We start from the raw sequence: 4,243 nt of genomic DNA on the forward strand, positions 1-4,243 counted from the left end.
CAGGAGGCCTTGGCAGCAGCTCGCCTCAGGATGCAGGAGGAGTTGAATGCACAAGCAGAAAGATACAAAGAAAAACAAAAACAGGTAACCAAAGAGTATTTCTTTCTTTAACTCATAAAATTTGTCATCAAGTACTCTGCTGCTGTTAAAGGAAGGATTATTTCATATTAGACACCAGACAGATAGGAAAGTCGCTGTCCCTGCTGGAATGTGGGTGGAGGGGTTTTCCTCTCTCCTCTGCCAGGATCACATTTGGCATGGTTTGATCCACAGAGCGTTAGGTATTGTGATGAACCTCCAGCACATGCTTATGTACTGTGCTGACCTCATGTCTTGATGCTTTTCATTGATTAAAGATTGATACATGTACTGTTCTGCTCCTGCCTCAAGTAACTCACCTCTGTGGCACTTGTTCTTGCAATTACTTGTGGAGAACCACAAGAGAACCACCATGAACACTGTGGGTCTGATCTTAGTGTTTTTACAGGTAAATCTGTACCTGCAGGGACTTAGTTGTGTGCAGTGAGTGGCTGGAGGGGATTTACAAGCATTTAGATTAATTGTACCACTGTACACGTGTGTTCTCTGTTCTTAATGGCAAATAGGAGTTCTTAGAAATGTAACTTAGTGTTGCTGCAATTTAATGGTTTGAACTGTGGCTTGACATAAAAAGAAATAGCAAATTGCTGTGTGGGGCAGCACAGAGAAGTGAATGTGATCAGCATAGCAAAAACACTGCTCATTAATCCCATCTCTTCTTCTATTTCTGGTGTTGCAGTCAGACACTTAGACCTCAGTTTATACTCTGCTTTCTTTGATTGGATGGAGTAGCTACCTCAATGCTTTCTATTTGTGGAGATTACAAGGTTGTGTGGAGATTACAAGGTTGTGTGGAGACCTCAGAGCAACCTTCCAGGATCTAAAGAGGCCTAAAAGGATGAAGAGAGGGATTCTTCATCAGGGGATATAGTGATAGGACAAAGGGGAATGGCTTCAGACTGAAAGAGAGTAGGTTTAGATTGGATGTAAGGGAGAAATTCATCCCTGTGAGGTGCTGAGGCACTGGCACAGGTTACCCAGAGCAGCTGTGGCTGCTCCATCCCTGGGAGTGTTCCAGGCCGGGTTGGATGGGGCTTGGAGCAGCCTGGGCTGGTGGAAGGTGTCCCTGCCCATGGCAGGGGGTGGAACTAAATGATCTTTAAGGTCCTTCCAACCCAAACCATTCTGGGACTCTTAACGAGTGATTATTTGGTTTTGTGGATAAATTCCTTTAGCAGAGAGCTGGGAGAGTTATGGATATTGGGATGTACATCTTAGCTGTTCATGTGTTAGCTGTTCTACACTTTCTTGTGTAGAACCCCACATTGTGCATTAAATGACTCTCATATGCAGCATTCTTTACTTGGTACTACTCACAGACTCGAGATTTAAGCTTGCACTTGGTTCTGTTTTGCTTTCAAAACGTTTTAAAGCAACAAGTGGCCAAGAGAAGCTGCAGACACAGTCTGTACATACTGAGGAGGGGAAGATGTGGGTGTGTGAAAAAGGAAATGCTTCCATCAGCTCAGAGATATTGCATCAGATAAAGATAGATCCCATGGGGTTTGACAAGTCTGTTGTAGCTGTTCCTGGGGATTCTGTGAGTTCTGAAATCTTAGTCTTGTGTATCCTGGATTTGTTCTACAGCTTGAAGAGGAGAAGCGAAGGCAGAAGATAGCAATGTGGGAAAGTATGCAAGAAGGAAAGAGCTACAAAGGAAATCTGAAACTGAATCAGGTAACAACCTCTTAGTCAGGTCACAGTTGTGTTTGTGTGATTAAATTAGCTGACATTCATGTTGATTACATGCTGAGTAACTCTTTGCTTTTCTGAACAGCAAGGAGAATCTGGTGCCTCCACCTCAGCAGTCCCAAAATCTAAACCAAACAAAAAGCCTTTGCGAGGAGGTGGTAAGTGTGGAATCCTTAAGATGTTCTGAGCTTGAACAGAGCATTTATCCAGCTGTGTACGTTGTCACTGTACATACTTCTTGTCTTTCTAAGGAGAAAACAAAATGTACCTCACAAATGAGCTCTTACCTCTGGTCAGTTGTTCTGCTTGGTGCAAAACCTGGCAGGAAGTTTTTGTGATGCTTTTCCCCAGGAAAACAATGTCCAGTTTTTTTTCTAAATGCTTTGCGATAATTTACTGAGATTTTTCTTACGCAGAATTATAGATTCTTTCCATATTTCTGGGATTCTTCTCCCATTATTGGAAAAATCCAATAATTTAATATCTGGTCTGTCTTTCAAGCACCTCTAGTATTGACTAAGTGCAGCAAGAGAGTATTTTACTTCATATTATACAGATTCAGAAAGATGAAAAAGTTTGTTATGCAAAACGTGACCTTATTTGTCAGTTACCACAAAAATGACCTATTGAATATATAAATCGTGCAGATGTTTAAACTCTTATCAACTCTCAGATAGTGCCAGAGAATCTCAGCATTAAACTCACTGTCAGCTGCTGAAATCACCTTGATGGATGAAGTGCTTTCTGTGGCCTCACATCACCCACGTTAGGCTCACAGCCATATGTCAGCCATGCAGACAGTCTCCTTTCTCTCCTCTCAGCCCAGCAGCATGGGCCATCCCTGCAAGTGCTAATTTGGGTATATTTTAATTACAGTTTTCCATAGTGGAGTGAATCATGTAGGCAGCCTCGATCATATCAGGCTGAAAGGGAAACCCACTTAGGGTGAAGTGCTGAGTAAGTCACTTGATTAAAGGGATAAAACCTGCAGATTCTTGATCGAACATATTAAACCTCAATAAGAGAGCAGTGGTGAAATTGCTGCTTTGAATATTGTTCCTGACATCAGAAGGAGTTGAGTAATTGATTTATCTGAGGTTGTTTAATAGGAGTGCAATCTGATATCTTGGACAGCTCTTGCATGGGCTATTTACGTCCCTGGGGGATGAGGAATGCTGTGCTGAGAAGCAGGGTCAGGGCAGCTGGGTTGAGCACCCTTCCAGCTGCTACCTGTCCTGGTTTAAGCCTAAGCAAAGTCTTTGCTTAAGCAAGCAATTAAAGAATTAGAGGTCTCAGGTCTTCTCATCAGGTGAGGTAGATCAGCATGAAGTGAAAGAACCACCTGCACTATTCAGCTGCTGAATAAAGCTAGAAAGCAAAACTTGGCTGCTGTGAGAAAAACAAATTTCAAAGATGATGATGCTGGAAGTTTCAGAGGAACAGATTGCGTTGAAACCTGCTTGGTTAGCAGTGCTACTAGGATTTTGCTGCTTTGCTTTGTGCAGAGCAGATTGAGGACATTTGCCAGGTTGTATCTTTCCCAGTGTATCCTGACATGAAGTTATTCAGCATTAGGATGTTAAACTGAAGTGTATTTGCTTTACTACCTATTCTTGCCTCTTCAAGTTCTCTACAAAATGTATCTTGCAGTAGTAATGAGTGGATTTACCTTCTGACCTTCAGAGTATTCCTCGCAGCACTGGAATAAAAGACTGTTTTAAGTCCCTGACTGTTAGGACACTTGGAGAGCAGATACACTCGTACAGAGTTTACTCTGAGAGCTGTTGTGACTGCTCTGTTTATCCTGCAGAGCAGCACTACAGCTTCAGTGCAGACTTAGAGAAATCAAATGGTAATTAGTTTCAATTTAATTTAATCCAAATTGATCAAATCAAAACACAAGTGTTTTGCAGTGGCTTTTACTATTAGTACTACAAAAATAAACCCTCTCAAGCCTGTGTATTTTCCCTGCTTTCATTTTCCCTAAAATGCTGCCTATGTAGTAAGTATAAACAAGGTGTAAATAATTGTGAGGCTTATTTTTGGTATTCTTTATGTGTTGGTGAAGGGCTGGGGAGGAAGAATATTAATCCAGTGGATCTCTCTTCTGTGTTTCTAGGGTATAACCCACTGTCTGGAGAAGGAGGAGGAACCTGTTCCTGGAGACCAGGCCGGAGAGGCCCATCAGCAGGTGGATGAGGCTAACCTCCCTAGTGTCTCATGGCACTAGCAGGCTTGATCTTGCCCACTGTCTGACTGCCTACAGTTTGCCTGTCACAGGGACTCCTTTGGGGCTGGTTTAGTGCAGGTCTTAGCTTCAAAACAGATTTATCCCATTTCCAAATTGTAACACAGAAGCTACACAGGAGAAATACCTGATCCTCTTAGAGAGGACAAAGAAAGAAACACTTCCAGTGCAATCAGTTAATTTTCACTGTTCTGTAGAGAGGGA

At 42.4% G+C, this 4,243-nt stretch overlaps 1 protein-coding gene across 1 annotated transcript; it reads left to right on the forward strand.

Moving 5' to 3' along the window:
- Nucleotides 1-3: 3 nt before the first annotated feature.
- On the forward strand, nucleotides 4-3,990 carry VIMP (VCP-interacting membrane protein; the record flags this gene model as incomplete). Its single annotated transcript, XM_009084206.1, has 4 exons — nucleotides 4-84; nucleotides 1,687-1,776; nucleotides 1,877-1,949; nucleotides 3,911-3,990. Coding segments are annotated over 4 exons (324 nt in total), but the record flags the coding sequence as incomplete, so codon positions are not given.
- Between the last annotated feature and the right edge of the window lie 253 nt (nucleotides 3,991-4,243).

Source organism: Acanthisitta chloris, unplaced genomic scaffold, assembly GCF_000695815.1.
Source record: "Acanthisitta chloris isolate BGI_N310 unplaced genomic scaffold, ASM69581v1 scaffold45651, whole genome shotgun sequence".
Lineage (NCBI taxonomy): Eukaryota > Metazoa > Chordata > Aves > Passeriformes > Acanthisittidae > Acanthisitta > Acanthisitta chloris.